The sequence below is a fragment of the Sciurus carolinensis genome, chromosome 3, assembly GCF_902686445.1.
Source record: "Sciurus carolinensis chromosome 3, mSciCar1.2, whole genome shotgun sequence".
Lineage (NCBI taxonomy): Eukaryota > Metazoa > Chordata > Mammalia > Rodentia > Sciuridae > Sciurus > Sciurus carolinensis.
In genome coordinates, this window is record NC_062215.1 from 177,137,481 (window position 1) to 177,160,308 (window position 22,828).

Below are 22,828 nucleotides of genomic sequence, written 5' to 3' on the forward strand. Positions count from 1 at the left end.
CATAAAACTTATGCCCCTACACTGTTGTCTCCTCTGTCCTTTATGCGTAATCTTTGGCAGGAATAGACCTTCACTACACTATTTAGTGTAACCTGTTATTCTGGTGGCAATACAAGGTAACCAGAGCTTATGCTAAGTTCTGTAGTTCACGGGGCCATTGTCTGCTCTGCTATCAGATAGGGTTGCTGGCTGGGCTCTACTGTCCAATGGAACCACTGGCAGAGCTTCTGGCTGGGTAGTACAATAACTTCTGGTCAGGTCAGTCACAAGTTGTTTTCTCTGGCTAGGTAATTCCTCTGTTTGAGATCTGATGTTGGGCCGGATTTCAGGATAGACTCTGAGGTTAAATAGTGTTGTGCTTGAGACAGACAGGACCAAAGGCTGTTCTCCTTAGATATGCATAGTTGATGATAGTCAGATGAGTGGTGGAATTTGGCTGAATTGAGTGACTGTTTAATTTCCCAAGTCAAGCAGGTCTAGCTCGCTCTTTGCAATGTGCAGAGGTGGGAGTTTAACTGTGTGGGTCACTGGGCAAACTTTTAAGCTGCGTGAATCCAGTGTTTGATTTCCCTGATCAAGCAGGCCTACCTGCTTCACTTCCACAGAAACCGTGGGCGGGTAGGGGGGACTGTTCCTGCCTAGGTGGAGTCATTGGGCACACTTTTTTGGGTTGAGTACAGCTGCTGCTTGATTTACAGATTAAGCCAAAGTACTCCTTTTTTTCTTTTTCCCCCTCTGAGATGCACAGAGGTGGGAGTCTCTCCCTGAGTGGTGTCAGTCATCATGTTTTTTTTGCAGAGTGTAATTACTGCTTGACTTCCCAGAGGAAGAAACTAACACTTTGCTTATATGAGATCCAAAGAGGTCAGAGTCTCCTTGCCTGGGCCAGGTTGTTGGGTGAAATTTTTGTTTAAATGAACCATCATGGGACTTCCTGGATAAAGCAGTGCTAGCCTTTATGTCCTTTGGAAGTGGGTTGAGAAGGATCTCTTCCTGCCCAGGAGGCTCTTTGGACAACTCTGTGGTTGGGCTGGGATACCTAGTTTAGGGACTCAAGGAAGGATGATTTCCCTTCATGCTTCAAAAGTTAAGGAGCTCAACTTTGTGGGTGTTCTGTGGGACTGGCAGATATCTCTGTTCAAGTGCCATGTAAGTGGCAAACTGTGGTACCACCAAGATCCTTACTGAGCCCTCTGACCTCTGCCTCCTCTTTTTGTTTCTACCTGACCATAGGTAGACTAATCATGCTTTTCTATGTTCTCTGTGAGAAGAGACCAAAATGAGCCTCCTGGGAAGCTTCTTGCAATGCTAGGATAGCTGGATGACTGCCTCTCTTTCTGTTTTTCCCCAGGAAATTTCTCAACTGTTGGTGTGCCAATTTGGGGTAGGCAGTGGGGTAGCACAATTGGAGTGAACACATTCATTTTACCCTTCTAATTTGGACTTTATTAAGTTCTATGGACCATACACAAGTCTCAGGCTTTTTTCTAAGTTGTAGGGTTTACAAAAGGATGCTCTAGACAGTGGGTAGTTATAGGGTGAATGTTCTTCAAGGGGAGTGGCACCCGAGCTGTTCTAAACTTCCATTTTACAGATGTCACTTTAATCATTTTTATTTTTTAAGGACAATCATCTGAAAGTGACCAAGTGATAAAGGTAATTATTGATGAAACAAAGAAGCCATCTCATGTTCCTAATGAGGATGATGGCCCTAGGTTGGCTGTAGAATCCCTCTCTAAATGCTTCTCAGGGTGTTACCTGAAAAATACCATCAGGTTCACCCATGAAGGTATCTGGAGACTTCCACAAAGTAATTGAGTCCAATGCAACAAATATTTCTATGACTATGTATAAGCCATAGTGTGGATCTTCCAAAGAGTATGAAAACATTTAAGTTATATCCCATGACTCAAGGGGCACTCAATGGAGTGTGGCAGACAAATACATAGATTCTTGGATGACAGACCTTTGGTGATTGCGGTGAGCTTATAGCAGAGGCTTAAATCCCTGGCTAGGACTTGAGGGAAAGAGCAAGGCATTTCATCAGAATACTCTGGCAAGCTTGGGTAGTGGACTATCCACTGCATTGGCCATATCAAGGGGAAATTATTTAAAATAGATGATCATATGATGAAGAATATGAAGAACAATAAATGCTGGTGAGGCTATGGGGCAAAAGGTATACTTGTACATTGTTGGTGGAGCAACAGACTAGTGTAACCACTCCAGAAAGCAGTGTGGAGATTCCTCAAAAAACTAGGGATGGAACCGCCATACGACCCAGCTACCCGACTGTTATGGTTTAGATGTGGTGTCCCCCCAAAACTCATGTGTGAGACGGTGCAAGAAGGTTTGGAGGAGAAATGATTGTGTTATAGCCATAATCCAATCAGTGAATTAATTACTGATTAATTGGGTGGTAATTGAAGGTAGGTAGGGTGTGGCTATAGGGGGTGGGGCACTGGGGATGTGGCTGTGGGGCATATATTTGTATCTGGAGAGCAGAGTCTCACTCCACTTTTGATCATTGTGGGAACTGCTTCCCTCTGCCACACTCTTCCGCCATGATGCTCAGCCTCACCTCCAGCCTTAAGGAATGAAGCCAGCCTTCTATGGACTAAGACCTCTGAAACCATGGACCCCCAAATGAACTTTTCTTCTTCTGAAATTGTTCTGGTTAGATCCTTTAGTCATAGCAGCTAAAAAGCTTACGAAAACACCCACTCCTTGGAATTTTCCCCAGAGATCTAAAATCAACATACTACAGTGATATAGCCACCACAATGTTTGTAGCAGCACAATTCATAATAGCTAAATTATAGAATCAAGAAATTTTGGTGTGTGTGTGTATATATATATATATATATACACACACCAAACATATATATATATATATATATATATATATATATATTCTATTCAGCCATAAAAAAGAATGAAATTATGGCATTTGCTAGTAAATGGATGGAAATGGAGAATATCATCCTAAATGAAATAAGCCAAATTCAGAAACTCAAAGGTCAAATTTTTTCTCTCATTTGCAGAAACTAGGGTAAAATAAGGAAAGGGAGAGGGAAGGATAGGATAACATAAAGAACCAATCAAATATAAATTATATATGAGTGAAAGGAAGTCTAGTGGAGAAGAGGAAGGAGAACCAGAGAGGGGGAGGGGGGAAGGGAACAGGGGGAGGGAACAGGGGGATCATATCTGAAATTGGTTTCCATGCATGTAGGAGTTTGTCAGGACGAACCCAACTACTATGTACAACTATAAAACTCTAATAAAAATCTCCAGCCTTTAGTAGAGTGATGAATGATAGGTAGCTACAGATATTTTGTCATACATTTAATAACGATCATTAATATTGAGTAGCTATGGATTAATTCTGATTGTTACAAAGCCCAGCAAGTTATATAATATTATCCCCATTTTATAGATGACAAAAATAAACCTCCAGGATTCATTGACTTAATCCATAATAGAGAGTTAGTACATACAAAAATAAATAAAATAGATGATTGTCATCTTCCATCAAACCCCTGGACTCATCTATGTAGGTAGATTGTTGACCTCATGTTAGCATTTCAGAGGCCTCAGAAGGGTGAGAAATGGAACAAGACAAACAGTAATGCCTATCCACGGCAGAGTAGTTTGTGGACAGCACTTCAGTGCCTGTGAGGAGGTTAGGCCTCCAGTGTTTCCTTGAAAACCTGGCATCCACTTTGATTCTAAGCAAAGGCCCATCGCTGGTCTGAAGACAAAATCCTTATTTTGCTTTAGGATAAATGCTTTAAGTGCAAGCTTTAGTCAAGTTAACTTTCATTTGATCTGTTAGAGTCCTGGAGGCCCCAACACCTTGCCTAGTAACTCTGTTTCTAAAGTCATATTGCAACAGGGCATGATTCTCCTCAAGGCAGAGATCATGAGCTGCTTCTGTCTATAGTAGGTATAGACTAGTAGGTGTCTCAACAAATGCTGCTTATTTATTATTGTTCTTCTGAGTAAATAATTGACAGTGGGTGTAATTTATTTTAATGAACACACACACCCTCCCTGAAACAGATTTTGTGCCTGCACTTCTTCCGCCTACCGTATCCCTTGGGCTTTGTTTCCAAGCAGCTGGATTGCTGGGCCTCAGCTGTCCTATGGCTCCTGCTCTTTTGCCTGCCCCCCTTCCTCTGTGTGTGTGTCTGCTGCTGGCATCTGGCCTTGCTCAGGCAGGCAAGCTGCTGGTGGTGCCCATGGATGGCAGCCACTGGTTTACCATGCGGTCGGTGGTGGAGAAACTCATCCACAGAGGAAACGAGGTGGTTGCTGTCATGCCAGAAGTGAGTTGGCAACTAGGACAGTCATTGAATTTTACAGTGAAGACTTACTCAACTTCTTACACCCTGGAGGACTTGGATCATGAGTTCAAAGTTTTTGCTGAGACTCAAATGAAAAATCAGGACCAACGTTTATTTTCTATATTATTTGGTTCATCCAATGGTTTTTTTGAACTACATTTTACACATTGTAGGAGTTTGTTTAATGACAAGAAATTAGTGGAATTCTTAAAGGAGAGCTCTTTTGATGCAGTGTTTCTGGATCCTTTTGATGTGTGTGGCTTAGTTGTTGCCAAATACTTTTCACTTCCATCCGTGGTCTTCGCCAGGGGAGTGTTCTGCCATTATCTTGAAGAAGGTGCTCAGTGCCCCAGTCCTCTCTCTTATGTTCCCAGACTTTTCATGGAGTTTTCAGATGTCATGACTTTCAAGGAAAGAGTAGAGAACTATATAAACCTCTTGGGGGAGCATTTGTTTTGCCCATATTTTTTCAAAACTGCCTTGGAAATTGCCTCTGAAGTTCTCCAAACACCTGTCACATCATATGATCTCTTCAGCCAAGTATCCATTTGGTTACTACGAACTGACTTTGTTTTGGACTATCCCAGACCTGTGATGCCCAACATGATCTTCATTGGTGGAATCAACTGCCATCAGGGGAAGCCACTGCCCAAGGTACGTTGTGTCTCTTCTGGCACACAGAGGAAAACTGGCTTTGGGTGTTAAGAAAGATTCCTTACTGAGCTGTGACTTGTTATTTACAGTTGGTCTGTTTGGAATTTCTTCCTGGTGCAACAAATTATTTTTGTGCCATTTAACAAACTGTAAATTTGCCCTCAGTGAGTGTATATACAATGGATGTATTCACATGTAATTTCTGAGCAACATTTTAAAATACTATTTTTGGAAAAATTGTGAAAAGCACAATAAGAAATGAAACTTCCCTTTTTTATATTCTTATGCTATCTCTCAATTTTGGTAGGTATTTAGTCTAAGACTGAACTAAATACTCTTACTTTCTTGAAATTCAAAGATTTTAATATTCTTGCTTTTATCTCAGTAGTATAGTCTTATGAGTAGGGTGACTGGGTCTAATAGTATGCATATAACATCTCGATAAATTTGACTGCTTTCAAAATTTTGAACAACCTCACAGTTTGGTTACCCATGTATGAGAATTCTAGATTTTCCATATCCTCTCTAGTTCTGGATGTTATACGTTTTTTATGTTTCTGGGCAAAAATATTGAGTCTGCTTCAGTTTTCATCTCCTATTTCCTCAGGTATAGTAACCATTTGCATTTCCTCTTTTGTGAATTACACATTCACATTCTTTAATCATTTTTGTGCACTGATTTGTGGATTGACTGCTACAAGCCCCTTGAATAGTAGGAATATTAATACTTTAACTTTTTATTTTTGTATGTGCTGTGAATAGTTTTTTTCTTGGCTGTTCATGTTTTGTCATAGAGGAATTTAAGTTTTGGTTAGCCTTGTGTTTTCCTTTTTTTTAGATTTCAAATTGTTTAGGTCTTTTAAAGCTTCAAATACATAAATATTTCCTCCATGTCATGTTTTCAATTCCTCCAATGTTGAAAGTATTTTTATACAATGGGAATTTTAACTTATATAGTGTTGGTATCTAACTTCACTTTTTGATCAATGAATAGTCAATTGTTCTATTTCCATTTAATGAAAAATCCACTCTATATCCTTTGAATTGAAATGCATCTTTATCATATTTTAATTTTCTGTATATATTTATACCTGCTTCTGAGTTCTCACTTCTGCCCCATTGATTTACCTATTTATGTTGTGGAACCATATTTTGATTATTTAGCTTTGTAGGAAGTTTTAATGCCTGGAAGTGCAAACCCTGTGTTCATTATTTGTTTCTCTAAATTCTGTTGGTGACTCTCATAATTCATTCTCCTTCATAAATTTAAAATTGGTTTTTGTCTAGTTCCAAAAAATAAATACAAGCCATTGTGCTATGTTAATAGTCAACTAAATGTTTTATTAATTTGAGAAAGATTGGCATGTTTGTGCTCTTGTCTTTTTATTCAGGAATAGGTATTCTTTTTAATTATTCAGATCTTATTTTAATCCATCAATAAAATTTAGCACATTATAAGAGCATTTTGTCTTTATTGTTAAAATTCATTCTTAGGCATTTTATTAGTTTTGAAACTATCGTCCACAGGACTAGTTTTCTATTTCCATTTTGAACTTGTTATTGATAATTAAAGTATAGCTTTGGGCTTTGCATATTTATTTTGTATCTAGCCATATCATTAGTTTCCTTTATTAGTTTATAAATTTTATTAGATATACAATATCATCTGCAAAAATCTTCTCTAATGTTAATACCACTTACTTCCTTTATTGGAGTATATACATCCACATATTTGGAAATAATAGTGTTGATCTAGGCTTTTGAAATCAAGATTCAATCACGTGCAATTGAGAAAGACTTGACAAATACATAGTTAGGTGTGGTGGTGCACGCTTGTAATTGCAGCTGTAAGTTCAAGGCAATTTAGTGAGACCTTGTCTTAAAATAAGAATTTTAAAAGGCCTTGGGATATAGCTTAGTGGCGGAGTGCAAGGTCCTGGGCTCAGTCCCAGTACTGCCACATCCATCCGTTCATATGTACTCTTAGCAAATTCATAGTAGCTAAATTCAGATCAAATACCTTGTGTCTTATCTACATATAAATTGTTAGGGCAAGACCAGTCACTTTTATCATTTCTGGACTTATTTTATGATAGAGTCATATTCTCTCACATATTTGCATGTGTTTGGTATATAAGTGACTTTTTAGTCAACTGATGGGAAAGAAAAACAGTGCTCTTTCTAAAAATTTGGGAGACTCCAGAATTAGGCATGTCTTTCTGCTCTTGACAAGACCAGGCAAAGGAAGAAAGAAAAGAAAGAAAGAAAGATTGAATGTGGAGAGACTAAGAAAGAAAGAGAAAAGAAAGAAAGGAAAGAAAGAACAAATGTGAAGAGACAAAGAAAGAATGACAGGAAGAAAGAAAGAGAATGTAGAGAAACTCAAGCTCTGAAACATTGATGATGACAATGTAAACTGTTGTAGCTGCTGTAAAGCAGTTTGATGTCTCCTTGAAGAAGTAAAAATTAGAATTACCTTATGATCTGGCAACTTGACTTCTGGTTATGTACCCAAATAATTGAAAATGAGTCCTGAAACAAGTACTTGCTTATGATGTTCATAGTAGCACTATTCTCAACTGTCAAAAGTGAAAATAATCCACAAATTCATTGATGGATGAATAGATCTTAAAAACATAGTAGATCCACATAATGGAATAGCATTCCACCATAAAAAGAAATGGAGCACTGATAAGTGTTACAAAATAGATGAGGCCTGAAAACGTGTGAATTAAAGGAACCCAGATACAAAGAGACACGTATCGTGTACTTCTGTTTATATGAAACAGCCAGAGCACGCAGACCCCCAGACACAGAGTGGAGTTTAGGTGGTCGCCAGAGGCTGAAGGAGGGGAAGAGAATGACTGCTTACTGGGAAAAGGATTTTATTTTGGCCTGATAAAATCTTAAGAACTCGATAAAGGTGGTGGTTGTATAACATTGCAATTATACTAAATGCCAATGAATTGTTCATGTAAAAATAAGTCAGATGGTGAATTTTTTATTGTGTATTCTACTACAATTTAAAAAATACAAAGGTATATTTTAACTTTGGATGTGCATAGATTATGCTACAAACCTATATTTCATATCATATCATTTTCCCTTGTAAAAAATGCTCTGAGAGTTGAGTCCAATCTCTTTCCTTCATTGGAGTGGCTCGTGGTTCCTATACCTGTCACCATCACCTCCTAGCACAAATTCTGCCTTCCCAATTAAATTTTTTTAAATTGCTGTGATCTTTTCAGTAACTGGTTGATGCCTGTGGAATGGTCTAAGTTGTGGTTTGCCTGTTTGTCCTCTTGTGGTGTTTTTTATTATTATTTTTTAATTTGTTCCAGTAAACTGGAAGTCAACATAGGTTCGATTCATCTAGACACCACTCATTGGAGAAGCAGGCTTCATCAGTAAGTCTTCTGCATTTGGTGTTGCATCACATCAGAAGGTGTCCTAAAACTGAGTTGTTCCCTTTTTTAAGATTGGTCAGATAAGGGAGAAAATTGCCAGGTGTCTTTTGTCCTTCTCAGCAATCCTGAAGGCACCAGGACCAGGAGGGTGGAACAGACATGTGTAGCCTCTGATCTTCTCTAGCTCACCATTGTCCTTCCTTGTGCTCCAGCCTCACTGCCTCCTGCCAGCCTCTGAAACTGCTATATCCCACTCTCTTTGGAATCTCATGTCTAATGCTCCCTCTCTGGAATCCTTTTCACAGCTGACCTAAATTTGCTTGCTCTTTGGTTTCTGGTTCCAGTGACATTCTTTCAAAAGCTTTCAGGGTCCTGAGAGAGGGCTACACTCTTCAATTATAGACATTCATGATCCAGTTGCTTTGTAGGAAGTTTTAATATCTGGGAGGGCAAGCCCCCATACTCACTCTAGTTTTTAAAATTTTCTTGGTAATTCTTATAATGTATTTTCCTTCACAAAATTTAAAATAGTTTCATTTCACTCTTAAGAAATAAAAACAAACCATTGAAATTCTGTTAATATTACATTAAATATTTTTTTCAAATTTGAAAGAGGCTGCCATGTTTTTTTCTTTTGTGTCCACTGATTTGGAAATAGTGTTTCTTCTTATTTACAGGATTTGTTTTAGGTCCATCAATACACTTTTGTACTTTTTGTAAACATTTTGTCATTTTGTTTTAAATGTATTCCCTAGGCATTATATTATTTTTGAAAGCATTGTGCAGAGGTCTGTTTTTCCTTTCCTATTTTGAACAGGTTTTTTGTAATTAAAGTTCAACTTTGGGTTTTGCACATTTATCTTGTATCGAGTCATATTCTTAATTTCTCTGATCAGTTTGTAAGATTTATTAGGCATGCAGTATCATCTTCAAATAATTTCTTTCCCCAAGATTTATTCCACTTATTTTCTTTTTTGGAATTATGCATCTCTAACAAATTGTAGAATGATGGTGTTAGTCTTGCAGTTTAGGTTGATCATTTGCAGTTGAAGTAGTCTTGATAAATATGAGAGTGATATTCTTGGAAAATGCATAGTTGCTAAATTCTGGGGAAACATCCTGTGTCTTATCTCAATTTATTATCAGGGACAGATTATGCATTTGTGTTTGATAGTCTGGCTTCTTACAAGGTTCAGCTGACTTTATAAGAGTCATATTCTGTCATATGTTGGTGGATGTTTGGTGAAAAGTGACTTTTCAGGCAACTTATGGGAAACTGAAATCTTTCTACAAATTGGGGAAACTTTTATGTGTGTCAAAACTTGTGCAGAAAGGCATGACTGTTGACAAGACCAGGCAAGGGAATGGAAGTTACAGGAACCTAAGAGGCTGAGCCTGTTTAAGCCTGTTTCTTTCTCTTTTCCCCTTTGTCAACAGAGCTGCAAGAACCACCCAGGACCTTCTAAGGCTATGATCTGCTTTTGAGTTGAGTTTTGTGAAGATGAGAGATAGGGGTTTAATTTCATTTTTTTACCTGTGGTTTTCCATTTTCCCCAGCACCATTTGTTGAATAGGCTATATTTTCTCCAGTGAATGTTTTTGGCACCTTTGTCTAGTATGAGATAACTGTATTTATGTGAGTTTGTCTCTGTGTCTTCTATTCTATACCATTTGTCTACCTGTCTATTTTTGGGCCAATACTATGCCGTTTTTGTTACTATTGCTCTGTAGTATAGTTTAAGGACTGGTATTGTGATGCTTCCTGCTTCACTCTTCTTGTTAAGGATTGCTTTGGCTATTCTGGGTCTCTTTTTTTTTCCAAATGAATTTCATAATTGCTTTTGTTATGGGGTGCAACTTAAGAACAGACCCATCACAACTGAGAAGTCCAAATTTAAGAGTCTTTATTAAGCCAGTTGGCTGACTGTCTCACACAATGCCCCAAAAATTGCTATTGGGAGAACAGCCCCAACCACAGGGTTGCAGGGGTTTTTATACTATAAATCAGTACATCAATCTTAAGTGTCTGTTGCTATGATTCAAAATTACAAACTAACATCAAGGGATCTGAAATCATCAGCAAAGGGAGAAGTGGGTGAAAATGACCTTACTTAGGTACAAACTAAAGAATGGTTACTAACATCTAAACAATCACTATTGACATCACCCTTAACATGGTACATTGTTTAGGAAACTAGGAATCAAAAAGAGAACAATTTTTCATTATACAAGAATTGCCATTTTGTCATTTTGAATTGTCAAACAAGTCATGCTAAGCAACTGTTGACAGGTACAGAGGCGGGGATTCCCATGGGAGAAGCAGTTCCTACATAATATGGAGTCTCAAGGTAAAATGGAGTCTATTTAGTCATTGCCCATATAGCCTGGCCTATAACATTTCCATGGAGTCAAATATGTCAACCAATCACACTTTCTCTATTTCCATGAGGAAAGATGTTGGGATTTTAATTGGAATTGCATTGAATCTTTATAGTGCTTTTGATAGTATCGCCATTTTGACAATATTAATTCTGCCTATCCAAGGACATGGGAGAGCATTCCATCTTCTAGGGTTTTCTTTAATTTCTTTTTTTAGTGTTCTTTAGTTTTCATTGTAGAGGTCTAACACCTTTTTTGTTAGATTGATTCTCAAGTATTTTATTTTATTTTTGAGATTATTGTGAATGGGGTAGTTTTCCTGATTTCAATAGAGTATATTTTGATGTTTTATATATGCATTGAATATAACTTATTCTACTTAGGATTCCTTTCTTGTGGTTGTACATGATGTGGAGTTTCACTGGTGGTGTATTCATATATGAATATAGGAAATTTATGTCCAATTCATTATATCTTTCCTATTCCCATCCTCCTTCCCTTCCCTTCATTCCCCTTTGTCTAATCCACTAAACTTCTATTCTCCCCCCATCCCTTCTTTGTGTTAGCATCTTCATATCAGAAAGAACATTGGCCTTTGGTTTTGGGGAATTGACTTATTTCACTTAGCATGATAGTCTCCAGTTCCAGCTACTTACTGGCAAATGCCACAATTTTGTTTCTCTTTGTGGCTGAATAGTCTTCCATTGTATACATGTACCACATTTTCTTTATCCATTCATCTGTTAAAGGGCACCTAGTTTGGTTCCATAGCTTAGCTATTGTGAATTGAGCTGCTATATACATTGATGTGGCTGTGTCACTATGGTGTGCTGATTTTAAGTCCTGTGGGTAGTTTTAATTTGTATTTCTCTAATTGCTGGAGATGTTGAACATTTTTTTCCCATATATTTGTTAACCAGTTGTATTTCTTGTGTGAAATACCTCTTCAGTACCTTTGCCCATTTATTGATTGGGTTATTTGTTAATTTGAAAGCACTATTGTACCGGGTGAAAACTAGGTAGGTAGTGTATGGCTGAGGGAAGTCCTCCCTGGGGGCATATGTGTAGTGCCTGAGGCCCTACATAAGGTTTTTTCCTGAGGGCCTCCTGTAATAAAATATTCCTGAGGTTTTTTTAGGCTAATTATATCCAGGGATGTAATTAAACACTTTAATGAGGATAGCAGATGATTTTTCAGGAGAACATTAAAATCGACTGAATTGGAAAAAAAATCACTCTCAGTCATTTTAAATTTTTGGTAAGTTTCAGTAGAATTGGTATCTGGGTCTAACTGGAATGAATTCAGCTTCAGTCTTTTTAGCTAAGATCAATGTTAGCTTTGGAGAACTGGGGCTGGGATGTGGTTACATAATAATAAAAGATCAAGCTTCCCCATCCTGGTTTGGAGCCCAAGTGTCTAGCCTCTGCCCTTAGCTGCCTTCCTGTGTGAACAGGAAATGTCTTTGACAATGTCTCTACTCTGACCTTTTTTGGAATGCCAAGTGCAGCAGAATTTACCTAGGGTGGTCTCTAATCCCTCAGCAGATGAGGGATGGAGTTGGTTTTGGTGGTTTTACAGAATAACACAATTGACTCTTTTTTTCATTATTTAAGGTGAAGGATCCTTAATTCAAAAACATCTATTGAAAGCCACAGTACCTGGCTGAGTGCTGGGGATGGAGCCATCGTCAGACGAGCATGGGTCTTTCTGTTAGAGCTTGATGTCTAACAGAAGACTCATCAGTTACAAATTATAAGACATACTCTGAAAGAGAAGTAAAGGGTGCAGAGAAAACTGATGACAGGTGACCTTGCAGGTTGAGGAGGAGCTGGGGGAACAAGGTGCTGAGCTGAGAAGATGTTAGGTGTAGAAAGAAGTCCAATGTCATGAGATTTTTCATATTGAGAACCCTGTTATGCCTCCTTCCCATCCCTGGTATCCCACAGTGCCTTTAGTAAACACAAGTGAGTGAAAGTTCTAATTTATGCATCATCTTAGCAGTCCTTCTGTCATGGCTTCTTTTGTGACCCAGGACCCTCTACAATGCTTATGGGATCTGGGACCACCTGTGACATTGCTGCAACGCTCAGGGGAAATCATAGACACAGAACCTGCAGTAAGACAGGTGCCCATTGCAAATGACTCTATATTGCCTAGTACCATCATTCGTAATTCAGACTTGGCCATATAGGACCTACCCCACGAACTGAGCCCAGAGAATTCTGATGGCACAGTTGCCAGACCCCACAAAAAGGGGATGAAATTGCATCCCACATTACGTGTACTATGTAACCCAGTGAGCAGAACACTCATGGATTGTCACATAGTTATATTTTCATTAATATTTAATTAATGTCATTAATATTTAATGATATCCTAATTAATTTGATTATCTCATTTTATATCCTAAATTCAGCCTGTTTCTTTTTTCCATTTTCAAATATTCTGCAGGTCCTAGGAACTCTTGTAGGTTCTGGGCCTCTTGTCATGGGTTGTGGGCAATTCAAGGATCTGGAAGCGTGGCACCCAGGAAGTGAACGCCTCCCCAGGTGCTCCAGCCAGCTCTCTGCTCTTGTAGGAAATTGCCCAAGCACAACTTGACATCGCCTCTCTACCTGAAATGCCAAGAGACCTCCTTTCAGTTCTGGGGAATCGGTTCCTTATGCACAGAGATTGGTTCCATGCCAGGACCCACTTCCTTCAGACCTTAATTTCTGTCCCAAGCCTGCATCACTGGTCTGCAGGAAATCTGAGGAAAAGCTGGCGTGGTCTGCACACTGAGGGGCTGTGATCCTACACACTCAAGGCTGCACTGGGCCTGCAGGACGGTGTCCTTTGAGACTCATCTTGTGACAACCAGACACGCCAGATTCTCCTCTCCGGTGTCCAGAGTGGACACACACACACACACACACACAAACACACCCCTCATTGCAGAAAGAGCAGAGTCAAATCTGAGAGGGCAAAGAGGAGTGTTTCCACACATTGTCTTAGCTTGCAGGGCACCATTCTGGTGATGCTGTGCAAAGTGATGTTAGGTCCGTCCTTCATCTCCATCTCGACGTGTCCCTTAGTCCCTTCAGGCTTGCTTGGAATTAGAACATAAGCCATTTGGTTTCCAGAGCAAGATTCTGCTTGGAAGGGTCCAGACCACGAATCTCAGCAGAGTGGGGGGCCTCGTAGAAAGAATGTAGGGCTTGAGCCCTCCTGCTGCTCCTACCTCATCTGGAGCCATTCTCTGTCCAGATGTACTTGTTCTGAATGGAAGGAGTCGGCCAAGCTCCTGTGTGCTCCGGAAGGGTGAACCTGCACTGTGCTTCTTTTGTAGTCATAACTGGGGTTCATTGCTGTGCAGATTGGGCCCCAGCAGGACTCTGGCACCCTGCTGTCTCTGGTCACTGTCAACAGGACCCCGGCAGGCAACTCTCGCCTAGGAGAGGCCCTAGAGCCTGCCCCTGCCTGGACAGAGCTGTCTTTGCTTGCCTTGAAGAATGAATAAGCCTCTTGGCTATGTGTCTGGGGCCAGCCGTGCACATGGGAAGGCCCCTTCAATCTGTTCTTCAGGCCTCTTCTCCCGTCTAGGGCCCCAGCTTGCATCTAGTGCCAAAGTCACAGGTCAGGACCGGCCCTGGAGGGCCAGTTCAAGTGTGCGTGACTAGCTCTGGGTGAGTCTGTTCCAGTAATTCTGGGAACCGCCTCTCACTGGGCAACCTCATTCCCACACCCGATGTTCTCTGGGCCCTCCCTCAGCAGTGCAATGAACAGGCAGAACAAACATGAACCCCTGTCCCTGGTGTGCGTTGAGAAATTGGAAGTTATGAGGTGTTGCACTAGAAGACTGGTGGCCAGAGTGGAAGCAGGCACCAGGCTTTCTGACCCCTGCTCCAGGACTGCCACCCCATGCTGACTAGACACAGACTTCTCCAGGGTAACTTCCTAACAACAGGAAACACTTGCCTGTGTGGCATTGTGATACATACTGAGAAACGTATCCTTCGGTTTTTGTCCCATTTCCTAGCCAGAGCTCTGGAAACCCTTATACTTTCCTAAGTGGTGGGAGGATAAAGGTAGATGGACGTGCCATATGCACTTCCTGAGCTCAGCCCTTCACTAGAAAGGCACTTGGACCCAAGGAAGTGGCTGGCCACTGCTTGACCCCCGAGGCTCTTACACAGGATGCAGTCTCCCACGAATGGGAGAGACGAGTGTGAAGAAGCAGCAGGAGGCTGGTGAAGGAGCGAAGGGCCATGGAGTGTCGGCTGGGCTGTTTGATAAGAGGGAAGTTCTGGGTGAAAGGACCCTGGGCAGCCCTGAAAAGAAGGGAGTGAGCAGGCCGAGTGGACATGCGGGTTGGAGTTGCGGATCATCATCGTCATCTGGAGCAGGGATTGGCAAACTAGAGCCACACGCCAACCCTAACCCTTGGCTTGATTTTCCTGGGACACGTCCAGCCCATCTGTGACTGTTGTCTATGGGGCTCTCCTGCCACAGTGCAGGACTGAGTCATTTGCAAAGGGGTCGACAGCCTGGAAACCTAAATATGTGTACATTTCAGCCTGAATACTAGACGTCTTCCAAGCCTCCCCTACAGCAGAGGTTCGCTAAGAGTGTGCCAGGATCCCTGGCCATCCCGGGGTCCTTTTTGTGGGTGTGTAACGTGGAACGGTTCGGTGATTGTACTAAGAATTGCTGCTTCTGGCCCATGTGCTCTGAGGGTGCTGTGGACCTGTCCAGAGCCTGTGTGTTGGACACTGCAGCAGACTGAATGAGGAGGAAACGGGGTACGGCTGGCATCTAAGAGGCCAGCCACGAAAGGGCCTTGTGAGGATGTGAAGGAAGGTCTCTCTTCTATTTCTGTATGTTTTGGGAGATATAGTTATTTTTCAAAAAGGTGATTAATGTTGACATATGATGGCTTATTCCCCTCAAATACACTGAGGACGTATTTAAAGTGGGCAGATGATTCCTTCCCTTGTTTTCTTGCACAGACATGACCCACCTCCACAGAGGCCTCGGTCATGGTGCACAGTGCAGTGAGGGAGAGGAACATAGGGCTCGTGGCTTCTGCAGGTCACTTTTTCCTCCAGCCTTCGCTGTGATGACCAGAAGGTGTGGGGTGGGTGCTACCTTGCTGTTTGCAGCCTTGAATTTGTCAACTGTTCAGTTATTGTTTCCTTTCTGTTCTGGGAAAAGTGGCAGGAGAGTGTGAAGCGTGGATAGCTCCTCCTCCCTGGGCATGGCTGGGGTCCATTCAGGACAGAGAGCCACCGGCCCTCAGAGCTCTATCCAGGCGCCCTCGAACTGGGGCAAGGCCTCTTAGAAAGGGAAAGGCATTTCGGCAGAAACAGTCAAGAAGCCAGAATCTCAATGGTGGCTGGCAAGGGTGTAAATGGTCTGAGGCAACTGTGTGATTAAATATGGTTAAATATTAATTTGACTTCTTTTGTCTCAAAGGGCATGATTCAAGCAAGGGAGAAGCAGCCAGTGTGTGAGATCTCCAGCTGGCTTAGGAGAATTGCTGGGAGCCCTGTGTTTCGGGCACACAGACAGTCCACTGTTGTTTCCCACTCCCGCTAGGATGTGTGTCCTCCTTCCTGCGGTTCAGAGAGTTTCTGCAGGGCTTTTGTTTGTGGCAGTTTGGGGCACAGTTGTAGGGGACAAGCTGCTGGTGGTCCCTCAGGATGGAAGCCACTGGCTTAGTATGAAGGATATAGTTGAGCGTCTCAGTGACCGGGGACATGACATCGTGGTGGTGGTGCCAGAAATCAATTTGCTTCTGAAAGAATCAAAACAGTACACGAGGAAGGCCTACCCCGTGCCCTATGACCGGGAAGAGATGGAGGACCGTTACCGCTCTTTTGGAAAGCATCACTTTGCTGAGCGATCCTTGCTGACTGCTGCTCAGACAGAGTACAGGAATAACATGGTTGTCATCGACATGTACTTCGTCAACTGCCAGAGCCTCCTGCAGGACTCTGACACGCTGAGTTTCCTCAAGGAGAGCAAGTTCGATGCTCTCTTCACCGACCCGGCCTTACCCTGTGGCGTGATCCTGGCCGAGTACCTGGGTCTGGCCTCTGTGTACCTCTTCAGGGGCTTCCCGTGTTCCTTGGAGCACGCCTGGGGCGGGAGCCCGAACCCCGTGTCTTACATTCCCAGGTGCTACACCACGTTCTCAGACCACATGACCTTCCCCCAGCGCGTGGCCAACTTCCTCGTTAATTTCCTGGAGAGCTATCTGTTCCACTGTCTCTACTCAAAGTACGAGGAGCTCGCATCAGGCCTCCTCGAGGGAGAGGTGAGCCTGCCTGCCTTGTATCAGAAGGACCCCGTGTGGCTGTTGAGATACGACTTTGTGTTGGAGTACCCCAGGCCAGCCATGCCCAACATGGTCTTCATTGGAGGGACCAACTGCAAGAAGCGGGGTGTCCTGTCTCAGGTGGGTGGTCTTGTTCCTCTGAATTGCCCTGTGTCTCTGTGGGCAGGTGTTGTTCTCCCAGGTTCTGTCCCCTCACTCACTGTCCCTGGGCAGGACTGTCAGAGGAATGGTGGTAGGAGGGGGAAGGCAGGTGTGGAGCAGCAGGACAGGAAGACCTGAGGCCCAGGTGAGGTGGAGGCCATTGAGTGAAGCCTTGCTTGGCCTCAGGAAGAGACGTGCTCGGTTCAGGTCACGTGGGACAGTCCCACAAGCATTGCAGGGGCTTAGGACGATTCCAGTGCAAACCAAGGGGAAGGCTCGACTCAGGGGCGGGTGAGACCAAGACCATCCCCTGTTGTGTCCTGTGCCGTGTCCCTGGCCCTACTCTAGAGGGAAGCTGTGGGCCCTTCCGCCCAGAGGCCCGTTTTAAAATGGGCCTGAGCTAAGCAGGGTTTTCATAGTTTCACAGGGACTTTAGCAACAAGGAAGAGTGAGTGGCAGAGATGTGTGTGGCCCACAACAGGTGCACCCATCCTGGCCCTGATGGGAGCGGTGTCCTGGAATAAGGCATGTGTTTCTAGATGCCCTCCTGAGGCAGCTCAGAGTTACCTGGGAAAACAATGATCTGGGGGTTTTCTCAAAATTTCAAACCATGACCGGGTTTGATGGCACACTGCTGTAATCACAGTGACTCGGGAGTTTGAGGCAGGAGGATGTCAAGTTCAAAGCCAGCCTCAGCAAATTAGTGAGTCCTTGGCAACACAGCAAGACCCTGTCTCAAAGTGAAAAAGCAAAAGTGGCTAAGGAGGTAGCTCAGGGTTTGGTGTCCCTGGTTCAACACCCAGTACAAAAAACGAAACAAAAAACTCCAAATAATGACCCTCTGAATGGATTCAGCCCCCTCCTCTGTTTCCTGCCAGAATTTTCCTTTTCAATGCGTTTTTGGTCCAAGAGAAAGTGTCCAAGAGGTCCCAAGGACCCTTCCACCCTTCTTTAACACCTGCTCAGCTGTGTGATTACACACCTGGCCATAGGTACTGTGAAACCCAAGGATGGGCACAGGAGCATAATTCAGCATGCTCCAGGAAGTCCAGAGTGTGAAGGAGAGACTTCTGAAACTTAGGAATGGAGTTAATAATCAACCAATGTGTTTACTCAATAACTTCTCAAAAATATGAAAAGTGATTGTTTCTTATTACAGAGGAATTCACGGCATAGGAAGACAAAAGCATCACGTTAGGAGTGTTGGGAGCGCCCGTCCTGTCTGTGCTAAGTGAGTCTGGTTAGCCTGGTGCAAGCCCAGCCGGGTGCATGTACTTTCAAGCACCGTGGACTGTGTCTGGGGCTTGACCTTAGGCGCATCTCTACTCCAGACCCACGTGTTACCACAGAGAACATTCTGTCTCATGATGTGTCTTCCTAGCTTGTAGTTTTCATTATTAGGAATGAAAATGATCAGAGCTGAGTTTCCGTTGCAAAGAGTGAAACCATGAGAACAGGGTGGAGAAAGAAGCCCGTGCACGTTGCTGGGCGTATTTGGGAACCCGGTGGAGGTGGGGTTTTCCAACCCCGTGAGTGGAACGAATCCCTGAGTCCCTCACTTTGAAATGGCTGATTTGGGGCTGGATTGGGGCTCGGGTAGAGCTTGTACCCGTGTAGCACTTGCGTGGTCCTAGGTTCAATTCCAGTCCCACGACAAATAAGCAAACCTGAAAACCACAAAACGTTAATTTCATGTGTGTTTACCTGAATCAATAATGAAAAGAAGACATGTCCGAGGTCATAAAGCCTTGAGTTGGAGCTTCAGAAAGGTACTGCTCCGTCGGCGAGGGCCACAGTCAGCTAATGCCCGAGCACAGGCAGGTGGAGCTTCAGGAACAATGCTGGAACTTCAGGTGAACAGACAGTGATTCAGTGCTGCCTTCAGAGTTGGTAAGACTGCTGTACAGGAAATTCACGACTGGTTTCCATGTTCAGCCTGAGGAATCCTCACATGCTCGTGAGGAAACCTGGCGAAGCCCTTGGAAGCCAGGCCCGGGTGAGCATTGCACAGTGCCATGACTCACCCTCAAGTAAGTGTGCTTCTCGGGGTCCCTCTGATGTGCAGGACCCTCCCCTGTGGCAGCATGACCAGGTCGCATGCCCCCTAGGCCAGGATAGAGTGAGTCTGACTGCAGCTTCTTCTGCCGGAGGAACCTCATCCCCCCTCAGAGGCTGCCCAGTTGCTCCTGCCCACACTGGTCCTTGGAGAGGCTTCTTGATGGTCAGGATGGTGGTTTCTTCTGGGAGAACCTGTAGGATGGGCCAGCAGGCTGCCCAGAGGTTCTGCAACCGCTTACCGAGTCCTGCGGGTCTTGTCATCTGCCCCAAGAGCGCTGTTGGTGGGGCTGGGCAACAGGCTCTCCCAGCTGCCTCCCCAACCCTGACTACCTCTGAGCCTCACTTCTTTCCCAGAATCTCACCCAGTGTTGCCTCAGAAAAGAAGCTTATTCCTAGGCTCTTCTCCTCTTGCTCACAGGGGCTCAAGTCCAAGCCAGACCATGCTCTCTGTGTGGTCCTCTTGCTATTTAGTTGGGTTCCCTCTGTCTCACAGCTAACGTCTTTTCCATCTGAGGAGCTCAGGTTGCAAATATCTTTCTTTGTTTCAAGAGGACTTAGCTTTGTGTTCAAGTATTAGAGGTCAATTGGAGCTCAACAGAGCTCAACAGAGGAATTCAGAGGTCAATCCCAGTCCAGTCCACTCTCAAACCTTGCAGAGGACACGCTGCTTCTCTCCCTACTGGGACTGCCTAGACCCTGCAGCCAGGTTGTGGCCAGAGCCTGGGCTCCAGGAGGAAGCACACCCTCCCTGTCCAGACGCTGAGCAGGGCCAGAATGAGAGCTGAGCCCCAGTCTCAGCTCGTCCTGGGAAGCCCTTTGCTGGCCCCAGGGATCCCTGCCTTGGCCCCAACATGGGTCCTGTCTGAGCCCAGGGGTGGGAGCTACAGGCCTGGATTGGAACCCAGCTCTGTGGCTGGGACAGGGGGCGGCTGAGTCTGACTGCTCATTTCTCCATCCAGAGAAGGAAGTGCTTAGCAAGTGGTGGGAGGGCCGGCAACACCAAGCCCACGGGGCACGTGGAAGCGGGAATGCCGCCCAGTGGTACGGGGCTGCCGGGCACTAGAGTAACAAGGAGCGAGGTCTTGGACAGGTGCTGTCTTACTGGCACACTTCATGAGCAAGGCTCTGGGTCAAGGCCCCCAGTTAGCCTGGGACATGCCTGAGGCTGCAGGCTCCTCAGAACACAGCACAATAAGGCAGGCCCATGTCACTCACTCCCCTGTTCCTGCTTGCCCACCACCCTTTCCCCATTATGCCCGACCACAGGAAGGGAAGGAAGGAGGCTCACTGGTGAGTCGGCCCCGGCACCAGCCTGCTCCTGGGCTCTTGACCTTGGACTTCAGCTTCCTCTCTGAAAATGGGGTGACAGTGTGTGCTTCAGCTCTTTACAGGGCTGCTGAGGATCCATGGCCCCACACAGCATGTGACTCTGCTTTGGAGACAGACAGGGGCCAAGTGGCCCTGGTGCTGTCCTCCTTGGAGCCTGGTTCCATACTGATAGGAAGTTCCTACTCCTGTGTTGTTCCACAGTCATGTCAGTAGTAGTTCTCCACGGGGGTCTACCTTGCCCCCCGGGGGAAATGACTGGAGACACTTTAGGTGTCACAGCTGGAGGGATGATACCGTCATGTGACACACAGAGGCCAGGCATGGGGCTTAAAATCCCACGGTGGGTAAGAATGTGCCAAAGCCAACAAAGCCTTGTCTGGCCCCAAATGTCAATGGTTGGGATCTCCAGTGTAAGTAAATGCCACGTGCATTTCACTGACTCTCTCCAGGGAGGTGGCATGGGCCTTGAGGTCCCAACTCTCTCCAGGACTGTACAGGAGACACCTTTAGGCTCACATCTTGGCATTTCCTGGTGGAGCCCGGGAGGAGTCCTGGCAAGACAGGACACAGAACCCCAAAATGCAAGTCATCCTTAACTGGCACTTTTTAACTTGCATGTTTTAGGCCAGTGACTGTAGAGCTTTCAATATTTGGCCTCTCTTGCCACATCTCAAGCTTATCTTTATGACATTCTCTTGGCGGTTACCAGTTGTGGAGAGTTTTGGCAGCAGTGATTCTGTTAATAAGTTATTTTCTGAGTGTGACAAAAGTTGGCATGAGTCAGGGTGTTTACTGAGTGCTAGCCATGAACATCCACAAAACCAGACACTTGCCTGACAATTTAGGTAATGTTACGAAGAGATTGATTTAAAAGTTTTACTTCTCATGCCTTTGTGTAATGTTGGAACCCTTTTTGTTTTAAGTGCGTGTTCAAAAACCATTTTATTGACAGTAATTCACGAGCCATGCAGTTCACTCACTGAATCTTTATAGTTTGCCTGTTTTCCATTCAAGATTTGTGCAGACTCTCTGGTGCACCTTACCACGATCTGGCAATCCTCCCGGACGCACCTTGTCTGTCAGCAGTCACTACTCCTTTGCTGCAGACCCTGGAAACTGTAGAGCTGCTCCCTGTCTGTGTGGCTCTTCTGGATGTTTCCCAGGAATGGAAACACACATGTGGTCAGCTTCCCCCTGCATCAGGAGTCGGGGCTCAGCAGTGGTGGGCACAGGTTTTTATTGCCAATAATGATGGAGTCCGTGGGTGTGTCACACTATGTGTCTGCTTGTGTGCTGAAGGACATTGGGTGGAGTCCACCCTCTGGCTACTAGGATCCAAGTGCTGTTTACACTCGTGTGCAGGTTTGTGTGGACATGTGCTTTCTGTTCTCTTGGGTGTAGTGCTAAGGGTGGAATTTCTGGGTTCTGTGGTAGCTGCAAGTTTCTGCTTTTGAGGTGCCACCAAACTGTCTTTCCAGCTGATCGGGCCGTTTTCTCATTGTGATAAAATACGCATAAAAAGATTTACCGTTTTAAAGCGTGCACTTTGTTGACATCAGTCCAGACACCGACCACCATCTTGTTCCAGACCTTTCATTAGTCCCTGCAAAGGACGCTCACCCACTTAAAGCAGCCACTGCTCATTCCCACCTACCCAGCCTGGGCAAACCTGTCTCCTTTCTGTCTCTGTGGATCTACCTGTTGTGCACGTTTCCTATCACGGGAGTCATACAACGTGTGGCTTTGTGTCTGCCTTTTACCTGGCATGGTTTTATGGCTCGCCCATGCTGCAGCATGTATCAATACTTCACTTTTATGCCTGAATCATATTCCACTTATGGATGTACCACCTTTTATCTGTCAGTGAGTTCGTGGGCATTTGGGTCCCACTTTTGGGCTACTCTGAGTGGTGCTGCCGTGGACAGTTCTGTAGCTATGTAGTAAGGTTGAAATTGGGCATTGTGAATCTTCCAACCTTGCCATTAATTTCAAGATGGTTTCTGCGGTGGTGGGTACCTTGAATTTCTACGTGAATCTTAGGATTAGTTGGTCAATTAAAAAGAACGTCGTGAATTTTGCCAGGAATCGTGTTTAATTTGCAGATCTCCTTGAGACCCATTGCCATCTTAACAATGATAAATCTTCATACTGAGGTGCCTTCCTGTCTAATTAGGTCTTCTTTAATATCATT

The 22,828-nt window shown here is 44.1% G+C and overlaps 2 protein-coding genes across 3 annotated transcripts in view; both read left to right on the top strand.

The window, feature by feature from the left end:
• LOC124979722 (UDP-glucuronosyltransferase 1-6-like) overlaps positions 1-22,828 on the top strand; it is a 124,319-nt gene that overhangs the window by 21,888 nt on the left and 79,603 nt on the right. Inside the window, exon 1 of one of the 2 annotated variants that reach the window (XM_047544322.1) lies at positions 4,149-5,003. The exons of the other annotated variant lie outside the window; for it this stretch is intronic. Within the exon in view, the coding sequence (XP_047400278.1) occupies positions 4,149-5,003 (855 nt within the window). Of the gene's footprint in view, positions 1-4,148; positions 5,004-22,828 lie in introns of those variants that run through there. 2 annotated transcript variants of the gene reach the window in all.
• Positions 14,593-17,388, top strand: LOC124981344 (UDP-glucuronosyltransferase 1-6-like). Its single transcript, XM_047547646.1, has 3 exons — positions 14,593-14,718; positions 16,245-17,229; positions 17,323-17,388. Exons 2-3 carry the CDS (start codon positions 16,369-16,371, stop codon positions 17,386-17,388), a joined length of 927 nt encoding a protein of 308 aa, XP_047403602.1. The 5' UTR covers positions 14,593-14,718; positions 16,245-16,368.